Raw genomic sequence first — 21,302 nt, 5'->3', positions numbered from 1 at the left:
GAGGTCGGCCAATGATGCATTGCTATGGGGAGTTGAATGCGAAGAGGAAGAGGACGGAGAGGGTGTTGTTCGAGTCAAAGAGGGCGTACGCGTGCGCGATAGTGGCCGTCTGAATGATACGTGCCTCATTTTGTCGAAGGGCGATGGCTGCAACACCCGTCTGTATATTGTGAGAGCTGGAATATAATATCCGTACACACCTTCTTTTCCGAACGCAGACTCACAGAGTAGTCATACTTTTTACTTGGAGTGGCGATGTCATCCATTGCAGGCGAATGGGGGCGACTCACCGATTGCAATGCATCGGAAAGATCTAGATCACCTTCCACATCCTCCACCACATTTCCGTCAAACCCTCGTAGTGAATGAGCCCCAGGACTGGAACTATGCTCTGTGTCTTGATCGCTGCTCCGAATGTCAAGGTCGTGGTTGTATTGATGCATATCGGGCAGACTTGGGATAGAGCTCACGTCGAAGCTCTCCTCCTTGGCTTGCTTCACGATATTGTCGCGAGACGCGGATAGCACAGATTTGCTAGAACGGGAAGCAAGGGAATGCGCGAATCTGGCTGTGCTGGCTGTGCTAGATGGAGGACGAATGGTGGACATGGTGTGAGAGGAAAACGCAGCTGGCGTCGAGTGTATTGGAAGGACATCTTGAGGATGGTCGTAGGAAGTATCAGTGGTTTCCGACTCATGGTCAGCGGAGTCTTCAAAAGCCGGGAGCGATGGGAGAGACGGCATGTCCTGCCCTTCAATGGCCTCGATACGCCTCCATACTCGTGAAGGGGTCTCTAGCATTGCAGCCATCTTGTAAGTGGATTGGATCTGTCAAATGCTTAGTACATCCCTGAATACTGATGCTCTCCACAAGTGTGGTTACTTACTGTCAACAGCCCGAGATCGGCAAATGGGGTATAGTCGAATAGGAGATACGGTGTATGTGTTTGCCCCTAGATACTTTTTTGTTGAGTAATATGACGGCAGTTGATCATACTAATCGGTATTCGCGAACGGCGGGGAGGATTTAGAGATCCAAGTTCGACTCGAACGCGACGCGACGCGTCGCCACGTGATCGAGTTGCTTGTGGCTCGCCAACTTAAGACTCAAGAGTCGGTCTACGAGTCAGTACTGTCTGAGTGAGCCCCGAAAGGCAGCAATTCAAGTGACGATTACATGTACTTTGTGAGAAATGTCCTCCGACGAATCCCAAGTTTAACGAACAAATTAGTAATTCAAGTTGTTCGATAATACTTACCGAGTTACTGCCCAAACGTTCCAATTCCGGCCGATGAGGCGTGTTCGGAGATATATTACCTATAGAGTATACAACCTAATACAACACTCAAAGAGTCAAACCGAACAAATTTGTTCGTCCCCCAGAAGTCCTGAATTAAATACGGAACAGAAACCAATAAAAATTTTACATTAAAGCTTCGCTTTCGCCGGAGTAACAACTGTAGCGGCACCTCCCTGGAGAACTTGTGCGGCTTCAGTGACCATGTTGTCGATGATGGCTTTAGCAGGCAAGATGTCGTAGATTAAGCCGGCAACCTGGCCTGTAAGGAACGTTATGCCCTTCCCGAGCTTCTCCGGATGCTGCCGCATCTCCTCATCGTGAGGAAGAATGCCCTTCGACGTGAGCTCCCGTATTTCCGCTTGCCGGTTGTTATTCCTGCCAGATCATAAGACCAGAACCAACACCACAGGACGACTCCATAGCTCACCAATCGTCGACATACGCATTTCGTACCACCCGCAGAGGCCGCCCAGTGTAGATGAGCGTTCGCGCAGTGTCGTCGATGCCAGAGCGTACAATTGCGTCCTTGTGCGCCTTGGGCGCACCAGCTTCAACACTCGCCACGAAACGTGTGCCTACCCAAACGGCCTGGGCACCCCACATCAAGTTGGCCGCGAGTCCTCTGCCATCGAACACCGCACCAGCCCCAATAACATACACGGGCTTGCCCGTGAGTGAAGAGGTGAACCCCTTGCAGGCATCCACGCATGCAGGAATGAGTATGGAAGCGGCAATATCCCCAGTGTGCCCTCCGCCCTCGCCCCCCTGCGCACAGATAAGATCGACACCGACCTCGAGAGCTCGCTTCACATGCTTGGGGTGTCCGACCATCTAGAAGGTTTAGCGAAAGAATGATGAGCGGGAATCCTGTTTCTTAAATAAAATGAAAGGGGTACTGACATTCATGACAGGGATACCGGCCGCATGCAATCGCTCAACAGCCCATTTCGGTGGAATACCAACAGCACAAACGAATAGAGACGTCTTTTCTTCGATGATGACATCTAAGAGCTGCGGCAACTGCCCATTTTGATAATCATGCTATGGGGGCTCCCTTGAGGCTTCAAAAAACACATACAAGCAGAGACGGGAACTCACATTTGTCTTCCGTGCGCTCCCACCAACTTGAGGGATCAGTAGGTCGACGCCGAATGGGGCACTCTTGTCGTGCAAGTCTTCCTTCAACGCTCGGATCTTTGTATTGAAAAGTTATGAAGCATTACGGCATGATCTATCAGGGAAATCATACCTGTTGGCGGAGGATCTTCGGGGTGTAGCCATGTCCTCCAATGACTCCCATGCCTCCTGCGTTTGTGACAGCAGCTGCAAGCTCGGGTCCTGCAGCGACGTTCATCCCTACGACAGCGTATTTACATCAACATCAATGATTTGGTACTTAGTTGGCTTGACGCACCGGCGAGGAGGACGGGATGCTTGATTTTGAAGAGTTCCGTTATAGGCGTGGAGATGACAGACATGGCGGTAATCGGTATGGAATATCGGGTGGAGAGATTGTCGACAGTATTTAAGTACGTCGGCCATCAATAATGGTCATCAGTCCGACCCGGGCGCAAACAATCAACTTGTTCCATCTTCCGGTCAACTTCCGGGTATCGTCTCCACGCTCAGTCGCCGAAAGGCACTTGCACTGCCCGTAGCCATGTGATTCAGGTTACCTTTACCTGCTCACGCCACACGATGGTAGGCACAAATCCGACTGACTTAGCCGGGCCGCACAATGCACATCGCTGCCACGCTAAGGACGTAAGTACTTACACGCTGAATTTGAGAGGGAAAACTTGGGGAGAACCCCGAGGCTCGAGCTCGGTGAAGTGATGGCACCGACCTTGGTGGACCGAGATCAATGCGACTAGCTTGGAAGGGGAGGAGTTCCCACGCCACAACCGCGTTGAACGGAGACGCGTCCGACCACTTGACCACTCACGCGTTCCTCGTCGCCGACTGAGATGCATGCCCAGTGCAGTATCTGCCTCGAGCAACATCCTCTCAACGACTTTCGTTTCTTGCCATGTGGTACGTGTAGATTAAGTTAGCCTAAGACTCACGGGCACATTGACTTACTGTGATACCAAAGGACATGGCTTCTGCACCACTTCCATAACCCAATACAGCTCTCGTTTGAGGAGAAAATTTTGTCCAATCTGCAGACAGCCATTCGTCAACGAGGATTTGCATCCAGTATACATAGTATTGTCGGCCGGCTCTCATGCTGCCACAGACCAGCCCCATGACGAGTCCCAACGAGAACTGTACCCCGAATCTGTTCTCAGGCACGCGGAGCATGCAAGCGAAAGGATTAAGATTTTAAGTCCTAAGTCTAGCGCAGAAAATTTGCGAAGTGCGGGGCATGCGATCCAGCAAGTAGTCGATGGTCTGCACCGAGAGCCATGTGCCCTTGAGGTACGTGCCAATTTTCAGCACTCCTCACATATTCATCGATACTTCTGAGTAGACTTTATTAGTCTCAGTTGCGGAATTCTTTCAGCGAGTCGCGCCCGTGTTTGCGTCTGCCATCATACAAAGGGAAGAGATCGTGACTGTACGACGCGGGCTGAATCAGTTGCGTGAAATTAACCAGCACTTACGCGAGGATGGAGAAAAGACAGAACGTCTGATGCAGCGTGCACTGGAGGCAGCAGATCAAGCTAGAAAAGAGGTGGTCAGTCTCAGAGAGCGAAATGATCAGCTTAAGCAACACATTGAGACATCGAAGAAGGAATTCCTGACGCAAGTTTCCGAGAAATCGAAGGAAGCGGATGGACTGCGGAGCATGATGATTGCACATAAGGATAAGGTATGTTTCTCAAATGCCTTTATGTGACGTCGTTTGCAGACCTTCGGGGTCAGGCAGTCAGACAAAAGGCGAAAATCGCCGAATTGAGGCAGCAAGTCGCAGTAAATATAACCACGATCAATGATCTCACACGGCTAGCTGTCAAGCCCTCGGTATCATCTCAATCTCCACATTGGACTGGTCATAGTAGGCGAGCTTCTGGACAGGAGGTTCGTTGCATCTCCTATTCTACGAATACGTTGCTATATTGGTATCTTATAGGATCTTAAGGCTTCGATCTTTGAACCTGACGACACATATGAATTTGGAAATTCAGAAGCGAATACTCACTCTACTTCCGATTATTTGGAGTCTGGGCCATCTACGCAACAACCTGCACTCCTCCCTTCGCCATCTAGTCGTTCATCTCCCAAAATTGTAACGCCGCAAAAGATGTTTCAAAGCGATTGGAATTTCAGACAGTATGACAACAAGAAGCGCAAACGGATGTCATCGGAAGACCGTTCGAAAGTGGGTCCGATCGCCCTTGATAGCAATGGTCGGGTCAAAGGGACAGTGCAGTTGGGCCCTAGGCAGAAGCATCGGCTTTGATTGGCCTCGCTTGACAATTTGCTTGGCCTCATTAACATTCTGTGACACCTACCCTGATTGACACGCCCATTCGTACTCGCGTCGGAGCCAGTATCCATGACTGTTTATCGGCCAGCTGGTACCACGTCAACGGCTTGGTTTTTGCAGCGGTTGCAACACGGCAAGCACTTTCACTCAAGACGAATTTACCGCAGCATACGCTACACCTCCACATGAGTGACAACGCAAGAAATGCGCGTTCGTTGAACGCCATTTAGCAATACGTCTGGGGATCGGGGAAGCTCATTAGCAGATTCTACCTCTACGCGTGGGTATTAGTATGTTCACCAGACTACATAGGCTATCAGATATACATACTATTCCGCCGTATACCACAGTCGATATGTGGCTGAATGTTCATATTCATGTGCTTGCGCACAGTACGTGGGAACTGGCAACAGTGACAGACATTCCTTATTCTGTCCGTGTACGGCCGTGTGCCATTGCTCTCGTCTGTCTCTGGCAGCCAGTCCGCAAGAGCCGACTGCAAAGCCAGAAATTTTTGATTTCTGTCTTGTTGTTCGTGTTACTCGGACCCGTCGGAAAACCACCGTTGCTGCGCGCTCATCCAGATATCCCTCACCTGTGTACTTCACACTCGCTTCATGATTTTGACTCTCTGGCCGCACTAACGTTGTCCAAAGATAGCCTGCGGAATTTTGTAATACAGTAGATGTCCTCCTCGAGCCTGCTCACATATCCCTTCTCCCCTCCACGTCCGAACTCCCGCCCTTCATCGCGCAGCTCAGTCCGCTCGAGCGGACGATCTGCCAGCCCCGTCGTGACGCTATCAGACGACACAGGTATGTAAGGTGGTCTCCTCTTCCATTCCACGCTTTGCATTGACTCGGATATCAGTGGCCCTGCGACATCAAATGTCCACGCTGAAGCATTCCATTAGACACCAGCAGGCACAACTTCAGTCCCTTGAAAACCAGATCTTGCGTGGACCGCGTCCTCTACCACCGGGCATCATGAACTCGCCACCACTGTCGCCAACCGCGGAGCTTGATCAACCACCGCCAACAAGCCCTCCTACCGCGTTCTCTCCAAGAATGCAGAAGCGCAACAGCTTCGAGATCCTGCACAGTCTTGCCGGACCAGACTCGAATTTGCCTTTACCTTTGCCCAAGCGTGAAGATAGAAGGCTGTCGTTTGGAGAGGAGAATGGGATTCGGGAGGGCATCCCGACATCGTCGGGCCATCGCCCGCCAAGTCCGACCCGAACACTGAGCCGTGCGTCCTGCCTGTCCGTCTAGTTGCTAAACCCCTCACGTCCGCGTGCCCCTCTAGGAATACCTGTCTCCTCAGTAGGTACGTAGACGTGTCGAGCCAGTGGAGACAACTTTGACACGCGTTTCAGGCAACGCGCGCGCGCTGGCAGAGGAAGGGCAACAAGACAGCTCGTACGCAACCTCGTCCCTCTCCACAAGCCTGTCCGCGTCGACCTCCACACTGAGTCCTGCCACATCCCCTAATAGACGATCGTCCTTCGCGCCCGGAAACACCACGAAAGTCCTCGCCGACTTGCAGGCGGGGGTGCTGAACGCGAAGAACGCGCTCGAGAACACGAAGGCGCAGCTGCGGCTGAGCCAGCGGCAGGTGAGTCAACTGACGCGCCAAACGGAGGACCTGAAGGAGGTGCGCGAACGGCTGCGGTTAGAGAACGAGGGTTTGAATAATGTCGTTGCGAGGAAGGAGCGGCTACTGCAGGAGGTGCGTGACATGTCTCCTCCTTTTCAGATCGCAAGTGTGAGACCCTCGGACACCAGGTCCTCGAGCGTGCGCGCAAAGCCGAGGCGGAGGTCATAACCCTCAAGTCGCAGCTCAAGCTCGAGACGACGAACTCGAAGAAATCGCTCCGCGAGATGGATTCCTCCCTTGTGGAAGCCACTGCGCGCTCCCAGAAGGCGGAGCGTGAGTATATCGTTCTTCGGGATTCTCTGAAGGGTCTTGCGGCCTCCTTCCAGGCTGACACTGATAGTCTGCGGAACGAGATGCGTAAGAGAGAAGAAAAAGTCTTGCGTGAAGCTGAAGATATGGGTAAGAAGTACAGTACGCTCGTGGAAGAAGTGAGAAAGGAGAGAGAGGATGGTGGTGCAGGAATGGGGGAGGTGAAACGCTTGCGCGATGAGCGCGAGCAAATCCGCAAGGAGATTGAGGACAGCTTCCGAGAGGACATCGGCCAGTTGAGGGTGGAGGTGGAGAAGGCGGGGAGGGAGAGCGAAGAGGCATGGCAGACGGCAAAGTGCGTTTTAAATAGATACTGTCATCCCAAATCAGTCATTAACATTGAAGAGCTAGGTCTCTGGCGGAAGAACTGGGACGACTGCGTCGACTTATGCGAACTGCAGGGGATCCCCCACCCGTGTCTCTAGACGCCTTGCCTCCTCCATGACCACCTAGGATTCATTGCCGTTGCTGAATTTATCGCATCTACACGCATTATTTAGCGTTTCGCATTGCTATACCCTGTCAGCATGCTATCTATCTCACGCAGGCCTTGGACTTAATTGCATTCATTTCCTATGGAGTTCCGAATTCCAATGATTTACTGCCCGTGCTTTTGATAGAAATTCACTACGCGCAGGCAGATGGCACATTCTCCTGCTTGAATTGTCGAACATTCAGCCAACTCGATTCTCGCTAGTACGCCAGTGACTGTCTGGCGGGGGATTACAGCGGTGCCCGGGAGGATCCGGAAGTGGCCCGATCCTTATGGGCTCCAAGCAGCACAGAAGTCGTTCGTATGAGAAAAAAAGAATCTGGTATCTGAATGACGCAAACTGCACTGACTAATGTATGTACATGCGCTCGTGGTATACATGCATCACAAACAACTGTTGTGATCATGGCCGGACGCTGGAAAATAACGCATCAGCGAATGGCACTTAAGCGAAAGGTTACTGTAGTTACTCACGTAATGCGAAGGAGGGTCCGCCCCGAAAGTCAGGGCGGACATATGAAACCCTGCAGGTTATAATCGATGTCGGAGCCGACTACATCAATTGAGGGTGAAGGGTGAAGGCAGAGCGGGGGTTGACATATCCGAATGAAAACGGGTAGAAAACACGCAGGCAGCAACCGGGTATATCCCCAGTGTCCAAGGGCAGCGGGACAAATGATCCTGAGGTCCGGAACAAGATGAGAAGGAGCTGCTAACCCATGACACGTTCTTCTCCCGCCCTCCTGAGCTGCGGCGACGGAGGCAAAACCGACATACTGGAGTGCGACCGCTTGATTGGCCTCGTGTCGGTGTCTTCTCTCTTCCGTTTCCTCGAGTGACAGCATTCAGAGCACTCCGAACAGTAGCTGGCGTCGCTCAGAGCGGGCGAGGATGTGCGGAAGGACCGATGTGAGGCCGCACGGGATGAGTTCGGACTTAACGGTTGAGGAGTCTCGCAGAAGGTTGGGCAGAAAGCAGGTCTTGACTCTCGTTGCCGCTCGGGCTGAGGGGGGAAAGTGGCAAGAGTTCTGAAAAGCGATGGTGAGCATACAGCTGACACAATGGAAGAATTACGTACTGCGACTCCTCAAAACTTCGCTTCAAAGCGACATATTTTGTTTCGAGTTCATCTTTCTGGGCCTTCATTTTTACAGCCCCATCGCGTGTCATACGGGCCAACCCCACGAGGCTCATGGTGGCCGTAGCGTGTAAGGCGGCGCGTTTACGCCACACCATGCAGCACTCTCGCAACGAAGCAATTTCAGCACGAAGTTGATCAAGTTCTGTACTGGTAGGTGGCGTAGTAGAAGCACTCGGAATGCTGTAGTCCAGGCGCAGTTTGCGTATTGCAGGGGTGACGTGCGATTGTAGGTGATGAGGGACCAGGTTAGGGTCCACCTGAGCTACAACACACACACATCAAAACTCCCATCGGTAAAGAATGTAGCACATTACTCACAGACGGTATACTGATGTCTGCACGCTGGGCAAAAGTGGTGGTGTACATATGGGGTAATGCTGCGAACCACCTGGACGATACAGCGGTAGCAGAAGACGTGGCCTGGACTGGACATTAGCCGGAGCTAGTGCGATATACGTATGTAGCGTACCGCATGGAAGAGCAGCTGGGTCCTTGAGGACGTTCAAGCAGATGGCACAAGTAGGCATGGATGAAGGGGGCGATGTAGTAGATGCCGCTTGGGGACCTGGAGTCGAGATTTATACACATATACGGGCGGAAGCTGCAGGAATGAATGACATCCGGAGTCTACCGTAGACGCATTGTAGCCCACCCACTCTGTCAGCTCACATTGACACAGATGGTGGCTGAGAGCGGTAGGCGCTTCGAGAACCACACTGCGCGGGCTAAGAACTGTGGACCTTGTTCGCCGGAGGCTGGAGAACGATCACCCGAGTCGATATGATCCTGCGGCGATGTTCGGTGACAGCAGCTGAGGGCGACTCAATGCGAAAGCTGCAGCCCGACGAAAGGTTTACGGGTGAGTTGCGAGCGTTCCATGCATGGTTTCCGAGATCTGACGGCGTGGCAAGAGAAGCACTGGCCGGCCGCTGAGAGATTCTACCCTCCATGCCTTTGCAGCGAGATATCCTCTTGCGCGGAACACACAGATATCCGCGGAAATGGTCCGCTGAGGCACTGGCGGCGAGAACAGTGTGGACCAGACGAAGGAGGAGCCAAGAGGACGAGTCGCAGCGAGAAAGGCTCGACCCAATTCCAGCCGAAACGCGTAACAGTCACGTTCACGTGATGGTGACCTCCGGCTGAAACGCGACGCGTCGCGAGTCCGAGGCTTGAACACAACTTGGCCCCGAACCCACTCGACGAAACCTGTCAATCAGACAAGTCCTCTCCACACCTCCCCACAGTGCTGATGCGATAGCACATTCCGCAAGGCAGGATGACCGAGGCATCATGCGCTATCTGTCTGGACGACCTCAAGAACCCTGTGTCCACCCCATGTGGTGCGTCCGCAGTTCATGACGGCTAATCAGCAATCTCACCGAGCACACCGCAGGACATATACACTGTGAAAAGTGCCTGTTTGCACACATAGAAGCAAGCTCAGCGGACGCGATCACTGCGTCTTGTCCCACTTGTCGCTCCGCGTTTCCTATTGGTATATTTTGGGCCATTTGCTAGACCTGGTGACTGCGACGCTGAACCACCGTTTTGCAGCTATACCCGATACCCGATCCATTCCTTCCAAATACCACAAATTCATCCTTCCGAGTGTTCGGCGCGTCTACCTCGACGCGCCGTCAACTTCGTCCAAACAGCTCAGGTCGATGGTTGCACGCCTCGAAGAGCGCGTCAGAGGTCTTCACCAGGACAAAACAATGCTTATGGAGCGCTGCGAGTCCGTCATGGCTGCATCCTCGACACACGCAGCAGGGGAACGCGATGCGCGACTAGAAAACGAGCGCCTTAGAAAGGAGCTGAGCGGTCTGAGAACAAAATACAACGGCTTGAAGGAGAAGTACAGAGAGGTGAAAAAACTGTACGTTTGGTTTGTTGAGCGTGTGTTGGCGGTTCTGACGTTGCCCTAGACGTCTAGAGGGTGTGACGGAGAGGCTATCCTCAAAACGTACAAGCAGCCAGGCGTCGCTAGACACTTCATCGGGACTAGCGCTCTTCCCTCGAATCGTAGACAGCGATGAAGAAAGGCCGATCCTTCGTATTACTAAGCGCCCACGTCTACTTGGTTCTCCCTTTGACCCGACTAAGGCCGTTGCTGCTGGAGCTCTGGCAAGGCCGATACTGTTCCCAACAAGACGTCCTACTCTGTTTGAATCTTTCGATTCTCATGAGTCGGTGAGCGATGGGGAGGAACCGGAATTCCCATCGACACCAATTGACGACCACCACCGATCTGGTCTTCCTACAGCAGCCACGTTCTCTCCCCGGGTGCGATTTGATTCGGACAGCAGTCTGGGGAGCATCAACTTTGGTGCGCCTTCACAAGTTGGACACGGGTCGGATGATGACGCGTAATGCATTTGACGCTGGGGTCCTGTTGTTCACGATGTTCACGCTGCTTGATATTGTACGACAATTTTATAACTATACATAGTCTGGTTCGCCACCCAATGGAAGCCTTCCCCGCACTCGCCAAGGACGTGGCCACCCTCCAGCTCAGAAGTGACCATCGGCGCCGCCCGGAGACAGTGTGCGAACAATCCCAATTGAATGCTATCTTCCTGGGCGTTGATCCTGTCATCCCCGGTCATCCAAGTGTCGACGTCTTATCGCTTTTCTTCTGAGCCGGGGGAACGCCAGCGACAGTCTAAACATATCGAGTTCATGTTCCTATATGAAGTGCGGAGACGACTTCGAGGTTTGATTCGGGAATATGAAGGATGAGCCCGGATCACATCCATACCAAATATAGTAAAGTCGTTTATGCCTTCGGCGAATCACATCATCGAGTCATCGACTCGGACTACGCGACTCTCAGAGTCGCCGACGTAGTCCAGTCTTGATCCTACACAACAAATGGCTTCTCGAAGTCGCGAGCCACAGGTAGAGGTCATTCCAGAGACTTATGAACTTCCTGTCATTGCCGGTGAGCTTCCGACCACCGACGAGATAGAGGCCTATGCAGCAGAATATATGGCCACTGTGACACCCCCCGTTGTGAGTGTGCATGAATTAGCTCCCATCGACGGCGGATGGAAGGCCTGGCGGTTCTGCATCTCCGGATTTTTGTTGGAAGTGGTGACTTGGGGTTTCACGTTTAGGTGTGTTTCCTTCGATGAATGCACGTTGATGTCGGGATAAATCCGTAGTCGCTTTCATTGCGTCTTCGTCCTCTCTAGTTATGGTATATTCCAAGGTGTGCATTTCTTGTGATTCTGGTTGGTCATACCAGACGTGAAGTACCGGCTTACCCGCCCAGATTATTATACATCCAACCCACCTTTCAACAAAGCCTCGCCGGTGTTGATCGCTGCAGTGGGGACGACGGCGATTGCTATTCAATACATGGAGGTACCTGACTTTGTATTGTCTATTTTTGACCATGTGGACAACGTATTTTTGCAGACAATATTCCTGTCTCTGTTTTTCGAGCGCTATCCTGACCTGCTGCAAGTCAGCATCTACGTTGGGCTCTTAATCGCCTCACTGTCCCTATTATTGGCGAGCTTCGTAAACCAGGTAAGTAGGGACACTCGCAATGTGAATACCATCTGGATATTTTGTACAGATCTGGCAGCTTGTAATGCTCCAAGGTGTGCTTTTCGGCATAAGCGCCGGACTAATGTATTTCCCCATCCTCGTTCTACTGCCTCAATGGTTCGTCCAACGTCGCGGCCTCGCCACCGGGATCATATTCTCAGGTTCTGGTCTTGGCGGCGAGTTCCTCTTTGTGGTTGTGCATCCCATGCTGGTGCTGAACGCAAAGCACAGGTTTCGTATTTCCGTTCCTGTTGGAGTTGTTACTAAACAAGCTCGGATTCCGATGGACCTTACGACTGTGGGCAGCATTAACATTCGTCTTGGTGGGTGTGGCGCTCCCCGGGCTCCAGCCCCGCCTCCCAGTACCTAGATTCCAGCGCGGCCAAAGTAGGCCCCGTTTCATTCCTCCACAAATGCATTTCATCAAGACGCCTCTCTTCTGGTCTCTGGTAAGACCAAAAATCCAACCACTGGGTCAATGCTCATCAATCCTCCAGGTTGTTTCTACAGCGCTCCAGGCAATGTCATTTTTCTCCGTCTCACTCTACATCGCGCCCTTCGTCAAAGTCATATCCTCGCCGCTCTCAGCGTCCATCGCTCTATCGCTGTTCAACTCCGCAGGTGTCGTCGGGCAGATCGTCGTCGGACACTTATGCGATCGCCTCCCGTACGCCTGGATCATGTTTATCAGTACATTGGGGAGTGGGATGGCTGTATTCTTGCTTTGGGGCTTCGCCCATACGCTCCCCCTGGTGTTTACATTCGCCATCATTTTCGGCGGTCTGGTACGTCTGTCTCACACTCACTGAGCCGCGATCTGCTCACTCATGCGCTCGGATCCTCATAGATGGGCGGTTATTGCTCGGTAGGACCAGTAGCCGCCGCCGACTGTGCTGGCAATAAGCCGGAACAGTCCAGCTTGATCTGGGCGTTGACATATTTCGCTAAGGGGGCTGCAGTAGTCATCGGTCCCATCATCTCCGGCTTTCTCTATGACGTAGGGAGAGCGTCAGCAGAAGGGTCAAGCATGCGGTATGGTGCCTTTGGCTTTGAGCAGCTGGAGGTTTTCGTGGGCACCTGCGCAGTTGCTACTAGTGTCACGAGTATCCTCGTCGCTGCGACGAGGCAGAGGGTTCGTGGGTAGTATTAGAAAACTGCAACATAATGCCAATGTCTACGATCATGATAATGTAAGCTTGCTACGGTGGTGCAACGTGAACAATACATCTGCAATGCGTCCTCTAGCGTTACGATTTCATCTACTTGTATTACCAGCCAAGAACCGAACACCTTCACCGTCCGATATGGCGATTATTTGCGCGCGACTTTGTTTGATCAGTATGTTGATGGCGGCGCGTAGTAGGGTAGGGGGAATACCAGACAATGGCGATGGTACGGGCGGTTCTGCAATTTCGTAGAAAGTCAGTATCGTGTTCATCTGGCCAGTTGATGCGGCCTATGAATGCACATCAAAACGATACGGCAGATACACGCGATCGAAGGCAGCGCACCCAGTCATGCAACACTTCAGCCCACTCCTCCGGTAGGCGCCAATACAGGAGTACGGTTCTTGTCTGCTTTGGAGGCTCGTACACGGCCAGGTGCTGGGATACCAATTCCCCTAAGAGAAATGAAAGATGTGGGGGATGTATTCGCCCTTCGAAATACGATTTCAGAAAGCACAGGATATGCGTTGAAGCGGTGACGTACGATTGATCCTGCTGTTTCTCAGAATCTCGTCCCAGTCGCCCCCTGTCGTCTCGGCGTCCTCTACGCGTAGGTAGAACAGCCGCCTGTGCCGCGCATAAAATAGGATGAGCCTCGTCCAGTGCTTGGTGAAGGTCGCTTGGGTCGCTGCATTAGGCTGCGGTCTGCGGAGGCAAGATTAGGACGGACAAGCGCATCGTATGACCAGGATCTGACGTGAAGAAGGGCGGCGCGGAATGAATTGAAGGAAGCCGATACCCTGAAAAGATGTTAATGCACATCTTTCTGGGTCTTCCGAGTTGTCTCGACATACCGGACGGCGTTGTGTATGTAGACAGAGCCATGTCGGCTCTTGTGGCTGCGGGTCGCGCTAGACGTTCGTCAAACTCGGAGAATCTACGTCACCTGCGGCAACATACGGAATATTGGCTCACCTAGGTATGGCGAGGCTGAAAGGAGTGTCGTCGAACGTTGTTCAGGCCCTCGGTCACGATGATGATCGTTGGATTCAGGTGGGATGCGCACCACCCTCCATGTCGACGATCCAAGTCCGGTCCGATCTCCGCAAGTAACTGGCATCTCAGCTGGAGTGGCGTTGTGCGCAGGGCACGCCCTGGCAACAAAAGCACCGGTCTTCTTCGCTATCACATATGCTCTGCAATATGCTCTGCGTGATACAGGAGTATGTAACGGTGACAAGAGACAAGACAGTCACTCGTATACATGATTTTGGGATTTGAGACTCCCGCGAACTTGCAACTCTTGAATTATATTTTATTAACGTATACGTACGCCTATCGTGTCGACCACGATACCAGTTTTCTGGCCGTATAGAAAGGGTTATACTTAGTGTCCCCATGAGACATCCACCGCCTCATGCTTGACAACTCGCATCGGCCCCGCCCGGAAGATGATAACTTCAGGTTATAGTGACATGAGATTAAAGAGCCAAGGAATCAGAATCCATCACGTCGGTCAGTCGTCGTCACTTTGGTCACCTAAAAATGCCATAATGCTTTGGCGGGCGTTTGACTATTTGAAAACTTTAGAATGGTTGGCATGCGCCCAACGTCAAAAAGTACGCACACGTCGTTTCGGTGCTTCGGCGACGTTCCCATCAGATTCTTCATCCGAGGATGACCGCTGTGACTCGTCCTTCTTTTTATTACGTCCGGCGGCTGGACCAGACACCACGGACTTCTCGAACGTTTGGACGTCCTCTGCGTGCCTCAGTTAGCGAGGACTTTAATTCGTGATGCGCAAAGTAGCGGACGAACCGAGCTCCTGTGCCAATTCTCGTTTCGCTCGTATGGCTTTTGCCTGTTCCATGCTCATACGGCCTGTCATCCCAAGATCCGCGAGGATTGTCTTCAGTCGCTTTATTTGCTCCGAAGGGCTGTCTAGGTTTTTGAACTCCCTAGCCCAAGCTTTCCGAACACCACAGGCGACCACAAATGACTGGAGAGTAGATGGCAAGAACATAAAATCAGTATTAGCCCAGCACAGCCATGAACCTGGTGACATTAGCTCCGAACCCACGGTCCATGCTGGCCTTGAGCGCAAGACAGGACAGCCTCAGAAAATGTGCCGGTTCACACCTACCTTCAAGCGTTTGATTGTTTCTTCATCCTTAGATAACTCCTTGACTGGCTGCTTGCCCTTTCTCTCCTTGGCTTCCTTTTTGGGTCGCTATTCATGCACTCGTGAAATTCATAACTTGACGGGAACAACCTTCCCACTCACCGTCTTCACCTCGATTTCCTACCGAAAAGCGAGTGAGTATTTATTCACGTCGGGACAGGAGATTCTGCGCACCTTGCCCTTTTTCTTGTGACTTTGCTTTGGCTCATCGATCAGAACCGACATTTCCAACTCACTTTTCTGCGAAAATTATCGGTGAGGCTAGTCTTGCAGACGAGGGCTCGTATGTGGCTCACGTCTCCTTCCGCATTTCCATTTGATCCCGATATCGCTAGGACCTCATCAGGAGGGGACGCCGCGGAAGACTCTGGACGAGGATCATTAGCAATCTTCGAGTCTGGCTTGACAATGGGGCTGCGCAGAGGTGCAGCTTTTGCTTTCGATGAAGGTTCAGCCTCGGATTTAGAGGCCAGTTTTGCATCCCCAGCAACCTTCTTCTGACGCTTTCTTGGTGGCTCTCCTTCAGGCTCAACACCAGGGCTCTGAAATGCAGATGGCTACCGATAAATCTGGGTCACTAATTCAGCGGAATGAGCATACGTACCACATCCGAGAGCACTGCTGCTTTGTTTGTCTTGGCGCGTGCGTTAGTACTCGACTTGGCAGGGGCGGTGGTGTCCTCGTCCGAGGACGACGGGACGACCGACTGATCATTCGTGAGACGGTGGCAATGCAAAAATGCAGTGGACGGGCTTACAGCCGACCGCTTGTTTGCCTTTTTTGTTGCAGGCTTATCTTCCTTGGCTGCTTTCTTCTCCTTGGCTGTGGACTTCTTACTCTGGCTTTTAGACGACTTCGGCCTCTTACGTTTGGCGTCGCTATCATTTTTTGCTTCATCCGCCGTAATTTTATTCTCAAGCTCGGCCTGCGCGTGCATAATCCCACTCAGTTCATAACAACCTGATAATGTCAGTGGAATCCACACCATTGCGATTGCAGTTGCCTCCTTAACTATAGCTTTATATGCCGCGTCATCCAATTCCCCTTCTTCATATGAGCACACTATTTCGACCTCTTTGCGCACGAGGCGTGGCGTCAACTCCCTTTCGTCCACCCATTGCATCAGCCACAGTGCATACAAGAACGGCGGCATTTACGCACTCCAAAGTACCATTGTCTGAAGCTTTGGTTATTATGTCGCGAGTGACCCTTCGAATAGTGTCCGGGTCTGGCTGAGACATAGCAGAAGGGAAGAAATTGCACAATAGCTGTTGGCGGTCCGGAAGTATCTCAGGCTGTTGCGGCGCGTCGAGTCGCGCGCCGCCGCGGTGTGTAACGCGTTTGGCGCTATTTGAGAGACGCGCTAGACACGTGATACTCTTCTGAGCGCGTCGCGACGCGATCATCGCAAGTCCGCCACCTCTATCATCCTCCTTCCTCTCGCCCATTGTCAGTCAGACTCAGAGCGCTGTAAAAGCTCTTCCTGTAACTATGCATTCGAGTCCTCCTACCCTCAAAATATCGCGTGCAGATGCTAAACTTCCCGAAAGCACGCCGTACCTCATGCCCTTTCATATCGCATACTCCGGACCAGCTCCCATATCAACTTATTTCCGGGTGAAGTCAGCCCCGCCACCTAACTACGGACAGGAACTTCCACTACTACAAAATGCAAATGTGTCTTCGCTTCCTGAAGGTGACTCGCAGACATCAGATCCATTGCAATCTACGTTAGTGTCCACGTCGCCGAGTATGACACTGGTCTCCGCAGACAGCGGATCATCCACAAAGAACATGGAAGTCGAGGAATTGAACGGAGCAGGATCCCATACATCACCTCCTAAGAGATATGTTGCCTCGTTCAGGGGGCGTACATTGCAAGGTCTGCAGGTCTATCTACCTGAAGGTTATTCTGGACTGGTGCTACAGGCATCGGGCGGTGGAGATGAGAAGCCAAGCCTGATGACAGGACCCAGGGGCGGAGATGCACCGGTCAGCAGACGCACTACACGACGCTCAGGGAAGACAATCAGCCCCGAGGCACAAGGTTCTGTCGTCGAAAAAGACGGATGTTGTACTGTCGGGACCGAGGAGACGGAAGTGGCAGATGACTCGGAGGGCCAGATCCGGGTGTTGCAACCAATTTCAACCTTCTCATCATTCGTGCTGTGGAATCCGGACACTTGTGTGGACGAGGGAAAGGACGAATACCTGCGAGCGTTAACAGAATGGACTCAACTGGCAGCTGAGGTGGGCGGACTTCTCACGACGGGATATTGTTCCTGATGCAGGATGCTGTATTCCCAGGTCCACCGTGTCGAGGAATAGGAGCTGGCAGCGGCGAGGCGCTACTGGGTAGACGCGACGATCCATGAGGGACATCGTCGGCGGTGGATTGAGATAGCGATCGTAGAGTTTAGTGGCACACGGATGTAGAGGCATTCAACCAAGACTACGTCGACAATAGATAATTGCGGTATAGACAAAGTTGAATTACAGCGTCGTGTCGCAACCGCGAGTGTGGGCGCTGATCCGAAGACGCGTATTTTGATAATGCCCAAGGATTGGCCCGATAAGGCAATTGTAGTAATTCGAACACCGCTCAAGTTCATCCATGTGCTCTTATTTCCTTGGCAATATGTCCTAAACTCAAATGGCTGACCGACATTGACGCCGCTGTATAAGTACTTGCCCTCGCCCCGCTCGCCTCTCCCGGATTCGAGAACCAAGACTCGTCGTTCCTTACCGTCGCCACTCTTTTTCTCCCGTCTCCAAACGCAGTCTGAAAGTAAGCGTTTGCTGATACCCGACAGACAATTTCTCACCGTTCAAACCGACAGACAGTCTCGTCCCGTGCATTGCTCGTCCATAAGCAACCGTACAGTCCCAAGATGGTCTCACTCGTTTACCTCGCCGCACTTATTGTCCCATTTGCTCTTGTACATGCGGACCCTACCCCTACCACACCTAGCCCCGGCGCCGTCTATGACGAGGGCGCCGCTTGTGAAGTCGGCTGGGACGCGGATCCCCAAGGCATTTGGACCGTCATGAACATCGAGCTCATGACTGGCTCCAACACCGACATGCAGTATTTAACAAGTGCGCTCTGTTTTCATCTGAAATGTTGTTGTGGCGCTCATCTTGTATCGTGTTTCCTTCGTTCTTCTAAGCCGTGGGCACTGTCGATGGAACCAACGCGGCGAATAATACCTATAGTTATCCTTGCCCTAACGTATGTGGTCAGCCGATTGCGACTGGAGCGAAATCTAATTCCGTTCTTATAGGTGGACCCCAACTCGCAAATTTATTTTTACCAATTCACATCTCCGTATTCCTCGTCGGTATACTGGACAGGACGTTTCGCCATTGCCTCCCCTAGCGGCCAGACCACACCACCGACCGAAAGCACGGTATCCAATGGACAGACCATTTACTGGGGCACCGGAACCATTGTCGGCCAGAGTGGTTCGGCCACTCCCCCCGCATACGGTGGAAGCACTACGGGAGCGTCGAACTACTCCACCCCCTCGGCTCCCCCTGTTACATCCGCTAATTTGACCACTTTCTCGGTCGGCGTCAACAGCACTACGATTTCCACCTCGGTCACGGCCAACGAAACGTCATCTTCTGCTACCACGACAGCCTCTTCCACTCCCTCGAGTACGACCAGTGCTCTCACCACCACCACCACGAGTTCCGCCGCTCCTGGGAATACCGCTGCCACCACAAGCGCGGGAGGCGCCGCCGCGAATGCCGCACCAGGGGCATTGAAGGTTGACAACCATGTCGTCCGTGCTGCGGTTGGCCTTGCTGTCGCTGCGCTCACCTTCACTGCCGCGCTCTAATTTATGTTCTCGCTCCGACATTTGATCTGCTTTCTGACCATGACCCTCTCGCTGATCTGTCTTTACTGGTGTATACCTTTGGTTCATGCTTTGCTCAACTGTCTTCGTCTTATTCCCTCACTTGTTGTATCCTGTACTCGAGTATCCTGCTCGTACTATAGATACCGACGAATGGTTTGTCTGTTTATCTAGGTGTCCCGCTACTTCCTAGTGAAAATTTAGGTCTGTCGCCGCGCAAACACTGGTCTGAAAATTGTTGACACATAATATGTCCTCTTTCTTCTGATGTATTTGGGTTATGTATTCGGGCTAACATTTACAATATATCATGTAAGTTCTGTTGCCTTGATGCTAGCACTGTGGCGTGATGTTGACACCGGTCAGCGTGTGTTGAATAATTTCAACTCTGAAGTGCCATCGTTACCAGCTGACTCCCAAGGAAGTCGACGCCCTGCTTGGCATCTTTCGCAGCAGATGTCACAATAGAGAAATGACCATTCCACCAGTAGGGAAATGACCATTTTGTGAGAGAGGAATTGAAGGCTTCCCCAATTCAGTTGGCATCTCTCCGATGCCTGTCCGGTGCCTTTCTGTTCCAAGCAAACTTTGATTTCTCTGCTGTGTGTGTACTGCATCTGACGATTCTGGTAGTGATTAGTATCTGCATACGTAGTCCTGCAAGCCGACATGTTTGTGGGCTCCACGCATTTTCTTTGCCTTTTCCACGGCATTCAACGTCTCCCTGTGTAGATCCCATCGTTCCTAATTTTATCGGAAAAATTTCCACGAGTCGCATGTCAAATGAACCATATCGCCATAAAAATAGCTAGGTGTGACCCGTTGCGCTCGCATACACAAAGCTGGGCTGTTGTCTTCGCACCTGGTACTCATATGAGGTATCTCGATCATTTTCTTCTCTCACTCATTCAGAAAAACTTGATCGCGTCCCTTGGGCACTGGAATGCAAGTGGGTCATGAATCGTGTACTACCTGTCAAATTTGGCCCAGACCTGAAGGTGTTCTTCAACAATTTCGGAATATTTAGACTTGATTCACTAGTCACTGGTATTAGTAATCGATGATTATTGACCTGATAGGCGGTGAAACATGTAGAACTTGATGATATGTGCTACAGTTTACCTTTTTTACACTGTGTTGATGAGATTTATATATATGGTCCGCCAGCCTGAGCGCCGGGCCATTTAGCGATGAAGGCCCCAGTGCGCCGTCTCGGACACCCGGACCGTGCTCGGTGTTGTCGCGGTCACGTGTGCGCGTCGACATAAATACAATTGAATTTATCGCAGTCTTGGATGAGACGAACATCCGCACATGTCGATGTAGTCAGTTTGCTCCAAGCTCGCGTTGGACTCCATGACAAAGACAAACGCACTGAAACGCGCGACTGGCATAAGGGAATAACAGGCGTGACAATACATTCAGGTCGTACAAGCGTATCACATTAAATTACACGAGTCGTACATATAGTGAATAGGGGGCAGAACAAGCAACACACCTTTTGCGTGCGAATACAACAAGAGAAAGCGCGAACGATCAGATAATACAGCCCTCCTAACAAGCGGATATACAACGGCCAGCGCATGATCGATATGCATACATCTAGATGTCTTTCTTGCCACCCATGACCTTGAGCAAGCCGCGCATGCCCAGCGATGGCTTACCGCCGAGTGCGATCTTGCGCGCAGCCGCCGATCGCGACTCCACGCGAATAGCAGGTACGAGTGGCTGCTCGGCGGGACGGCTACGGTGATGAGGGGAAGCAGGTGCCCGTACAGGGACAGCTGGGGCGGGGGCGGGTGTGGGAGCGAAGGAGTTGTTTATGAAGTCCTTACGGGTATCGTCGAGTGGGTTCATAGGGCGCTTTGATGCGGGACTGGGGGGCGTGAGTGTGAGGGGTGCGGGACGACGACGGGCCTTGCTCGATGGCTGAGACTGAGGCGCAGACTCGGGGACGGGGAACACATCCAGGAGGAACTCGGGCTTGCGAAGGTGCGGTGCGGCGCGGCGGTGACGGGAAGGCAACGCGAGCACGGACATGCCAGGCTTGCGCATAGCAGAAGGCATCACTGCACTACCGAATACAGCAAGGTCGTCGCGAGCATCGGCATCTGTCTGCATCGCATATCGGGGGTCGAGGTCCGAGTCCTGACTCGAGACACTCTCCCTGCGTTCTTCGCAATCGGTAGCACTAGGGACCG

The 21,302-nt window shown here is 52.3% G+C and overlaps 11 protein-coding genes across 11 annotated transcripts; 5 read left to right on the top strand and 6 right to left on the bottom strand.

Annotated features, from left to right (window-relative positions):
• Positions 1–22: 22 nt before the first annotated feature.
• FIBRA_04783 (uncharacterized protein) lies at positions 23–809 on the bottom strand (the record flags this gene model as incomplete). The annotated part of the gene is made up of 2 exons (XM_012326571.1): positions 23–160; positions 201–809. The coding sequence occupies 2 exons, from the start codon at positions 807–809 to the stop codon at positions 23–25; spliced, it is 747 nt and encodes a 248-aa protein (XP_012181961.1).
• Positions 810–1,428: 619 nt separating this feature from the next.
• Positions 1,429–2,778, bottom strand: FIBRA_04782 (uncharacterized protein; the record flags this gene model as incomplete). Its single annotated transcript, XM_012326570.1, has 6 exons — positions 1,429–1,675; positions 1,728–2,131; positions 2,201–2,341; positions 2,399–2,494; positions 2,550–2,656; positions 2,715–2,778. The coding sequence occupies 6 exons, from the start codon at positions 2,776–2,778 to the stop codon at positions 1,429–1,431; spliced, it is 1,059 nt and encodes a 352-aa protein (XP_012181960.1).
• Positions 2,779–3,329: 551 nt separating this feature from the next.
• FIBRA_04781 (uncharacterized protein) lies at positions 3,330–4,706 on the top strand (the record flags this gene model as incomplete). The annotated part of the gene is made up of 6 exons (XM_012326569.1): positions 3,330–3,334; positions 3,396–3,499; positions 3,540–3,721; positions 3,774–4,115; positions 4,169–4,324; positions 4,377–4,706. The coding sequence occupies 6 exons, from the start codon at positions 3,330–3,332 to the stop codon at positions 4,704–4,706; spliced, it is 1,119 nt and encodes a 372-aa protein (XP_012181959.1).
• Positions 4,707–5,418: 712 nt separating this feature from the next.
• On the top strand, positions 5,419–7,143 carry FIBRA_04780 (uncharacterized protein; the record flags this gene model as incomplete). The annotated part of the gene is made up of 6 exons (XM_012326568.1): positions 5,419–5,548; positions 5,604–5,981; positions 6,039–6,059; positions 6,109–6,461; positions 6,518–6,993; positions 7,050–7,143. 6 exons carry the CDS (start codon positions 5,419–5,421, stop codon positions 7,141–7,143), a joined length of 1,452 nt encoding a protein of 483 aa, XP_012181958.1.
• Positions 7,144–7,744: 601 nt separating this feature from the next.
• On the bottom strand, positions 7,745–8,859 carry FIBRA_04779 (uncharacterized protein; the record flags this gene model as incomplete). The annotated part of the gene is made up of 5 exons (XM_012326567.1): positions 7,745–7,872; positions 7,909–8,219; positions 8,270–8,589; positions 8,651–8,757; positions 8,802–8,859. The coding sequence occupies 5 exons, from the start codon at positions 8,857–8,859 to the stop codon at positions 7,745–7,747; spliced, it is 924 nt and encodes a 307-aa protein (XP_012181957.1).
• Positions 8,860–10,077: 1,218 nt separating this feature from the next.
• Positions 10,078–10,705, top strand: FIBRA_04778 (uncharacterized protein; the record flags this gene model as incomplete). The annotated part of the gene is made up of 2 exons (XM_012326566.1): positions 10,078–10,211; positions 10,261–10,705. The coding sequence occupies 2 exons, from the start codon at positions 10,078–10,080 to the stop codon at positions 10,703–10,705; spliced, it is 579 nt and encodes a 192-aa protein (XP_012181956.1).
• Positions 10,706–11,206: 501 nt separating this feature from the next.
• Positions 11,207–13,034, top strand: FIBRA_04777 (uncharacterized protein; the record flags this gene model as incomplete). Its single annotated transcript, XM_012326565.1, has 7 exons — positions 11,207–11,451; positions 11,500–11,546; positions 11,610–11,869; positions 11,919–12,188; positions 12,241–12,339; positions 12,388–12,675; positions 12,738–13,034. The coding sequence occupies 7 exons, from the start codon at positions 11,207–11,209 to the stop codon at positions 13,032–13,034; spliced, it is 1,506 nt and encodes a 501-aa protein (XP_012181955.1).
• A 111-nt stretch (positions 13,035–13,145) lies between these two features.
• FIBRA_04776 (uncharacterized protein) lies at positions 13,146–13,941 on the bottom strand (the record flags this gene model as incomplete). Its single annotated transcript, XM_012326564.1, has 5 exons — positions 13,146–13,346; positions 13,402–13,547; positions 13,601–13,761; positions 13,814–13,856; positions 13,911–13,941. The coding sequence occupies 5 exons, from the start codon at positions 13,939–13,941 to the stop codon at positions 13,146–13,148; spliced, it is 582 nt and encodes a 193-aa protein (XP_012181954.1).
• Positions 13,942–14,572: 631 nt separating this feature from the next.
• FIBRA_04775 (uncharacterized protein) lies at positions 14,573–16,686 on the bottom strand (the record flags this gene model as incomplete). The annotated part of the gene is made up of 11 exons (XM_012326563.1): positions 14,573–14,629; positions 14,684–14,817; positions 14,875–15,055; positions 15,200–15,286; positions 15,341–15,358; positions 15,413–15,478; positions 15,535–15,780; positions 15,843–15,944; positions 15,996–16,163; positions 16,224–16,341; positions 16,400–16,686. The coding sequence occupies 11 exons, from the start codon at positions 16,684–16,686 to the stop codon at positions 14,573–14,575; spliced, it is 1,464 nt and encodes a 487-aa protein (XP_012181953.1).
• Positions 16,687–16,729: 43 nt separating this feature from the next.
• Positions 16,730–19,083, top strand: FIBRA_04774 (uncharacterized protein; the record flags this gene model as incomplete). The annotated part of the gene is made up of 5 exons (XM_012326562.1): positions 16,730–17,488; positions 17,924–18,026; positions 18,083–18,337; positions 18,409–18,470; positions 18,523–19,083. The coding sequence occupies 5 exons, from the start codon at positions 16,730–16,732 to the stop codon at positions 19,081–19,083; spliced, it is 1,740 nt and encodes a 579-aa protein (XP_012181952.1).
• A 1,620-nt stretch (positions 19,084–20,703) lies between these two features.
• Positions 20,704–21,222, bottom strand: FIBRA_04773 (uncharacterized protein; the record flags this gene model as incomplete). Its single annotated transcript, XM_012326561.1, has 1 exon — positions 20,704–21,222. The coding sequence occupies one exon, from the start codon at positions 21,220–21,222 to the stop codon at positions 20,704–20,706; it is 519 nt and encodes a 172-aa protein (XP_012181951.1).
• Between the last annotated feature and the right edge of the window lie 80 nt (positions 21,223–21,302).

The sequence above is a fragment of the Fibroporia radiculosa genome, assembly GCF_000313525.1.
Source record: "Fibroporia radiculosa TFFH 294 genomic supercontigs, scaffold3357, whole genome shotgun sequence".
Lineage (NCBI taxonomy): Eukaryota > Fungi > Basidiomycota > Agaricomycetes > Polyporales > Fibroporiaceae > Fibroporia > Fibroporia radiculosa.
This window is presented reverse-complemented; position numbering and strand designations above follow the sequence as displayed.